General features: G+C 41.2%; 1 protein-coding gene across 1 annotated transcript in view; it reads right to left on the bottom strand.

The window, feature by feature from the left end:
* NCOR1 (nuclear receptor corepressor 1) overlaps nt 1-1,534 on the bottom strand; it is a 181,473-nt gene that overhangs the window by 48,132 nt on the left and 131,807 nt on the right. The window contains exon 27 of the mRNA XM_017496857.2: nt 643-811. Within this exon, the coding sequence (XP_017352346.1) occupies nt 643-811 (169 nt within the window). The remainder of the gene's footprint in view (nt 1-642; nt 812-1,534) is intronic.

Genomic DNA, 1,534 nt, shown 5'->3' with positions numbered 1-1,534 from the left:
TTGAGATAGAATCTCCCTTGGTCGCCCAGACTGGAGTGCAGTGGAGCAATCTCTGCTCACTGCAACCTCCACCTTCCAGGTTCAAGTGATTCTCCTGCCTTAGCCTTCTGAGTAGCTGGGATTATAGGTGCACACCACCATGTCCAGCTAATGTTTTTTGTATTTTTAGTAGAGAAGGGGTTTCACCATGTTGGTCAGGCTAGTCTCCAACTTCTGACCTCATGATCCGTCACCTCAGCCTCCCAAAGTGCTGGGATTACAGGCGTGAGCCACCACACCCGGCCTATCCTCTAATTCTTAATTCATAAAACATGGATCTCTTCAAAATAAAAGTATTCCATTAGAGTTCAACAAAGGCTCTTTTCCTAAGCTAAACTGACCACAGTTGATAATCTTAGCTACCACCTATGGGACATTTAGTCTGGGCTCTGCATTATTAATTGCTTTTCACTGACTGAGCTAATATTCACAAAATTCTCATGAGACAAGTATTATTACAAGTATTATCTCTCTTACTGAGAGAAAACATAGGCTCAGCAAAGAGAAACTGACTTCTCCATAGTAGAAATGTGGGAAAACCCAAGACTATCTTTTTAGCACATATTATAATACTGGCTATGGATGTATATATACAATACTTACTATCATATGACAAGATATGTCCACTTTTGCCTTCATAAATAACATGGCCTTTGGATGCAGCTTCCTCTCTGCCTTTTTCAGGACTGCTGTCTTCAATGGGCATTCTAGAAATGGACCCCTTCACCAAAGTCTCCGTTGGTATGCCAGGCTGGGGCAGAGCTGGGGTGCCCTGCCATAAAATCAAGCACAAATAGAAGAATTACTTGAGTTTAGGGGAAACACAAGATGCTCAGAAAATTTAACTTATCACAGAGTCAGACTAATCCATAGCTTCAAAGAAAGCAGATGTACATGAAAGGAAATTAAAATATTGAATTTTTTTTTATTTTGTTTGAGATAGAGGTTTCACTCTTGCTGCCCAGGCTGGAGTGCAATGGCGCAATTTTGGCTCACTGCAGCCTCCACTTCCTGGGTTCAAGTGATTCTCCTGCCTCAGCCTCCCAAGTAGCTGGGATTACAGGCATGTGCTATCATGCCCCGCTAATTTTTTGTATTTTTAGTAGAGATGGGGTTTCTCCACGTTGGTCAGGCTGGTCTCCAATTCTCGACCTCAGGTGATCTGCCTGTCTTGGCCTCCCAAAGTGCTGGGATTACAGGCATGAGCCACCACGCCCGGCCTGAATTTTTATAAACATGAAGATATCCTGAAACTTCATCCTTCAACTCAGCCACATAACACTTAAAATAATGACAGGTATATTAGGTGAATCAACTTTGCTCCCACCTTCATGTGAGGATTCTATTACAGGACTTAACTCTCAGAAGTTTCTCTTAAGGACTAAAATCATTTAAATGTAACAGCTTTTATTAGGTTGGTGCAAACATAATTGCAGTTTTTGCATTGCTGAAATTTGCCTTTTGATACTGGAATATATTCTTTTTTTTTTTTTTT

The sequence above is a fragment of the Cebus imitator genome, unplaced genomic scaffold, assembly GCF_001604975.1.
Source record: "Cebus imitator isolate Cc_AM_T3 unplaced genomic scaffold, Cebus_imitator-1.0 Scaffold223, whole genome shotgun sequence".
In the NCBI taxonomy this organism is placed as follows: domain Eukaryota; kingdom Metazoa; phylum Chordata; class Mammalia; order Primates; family Cebidae; genus Cebus; species Cebus imitator.
Note: the sequence above shows the minus strand (reverse complement) of the source record. Positions and strands in the feature narration are given on the sequence as shown.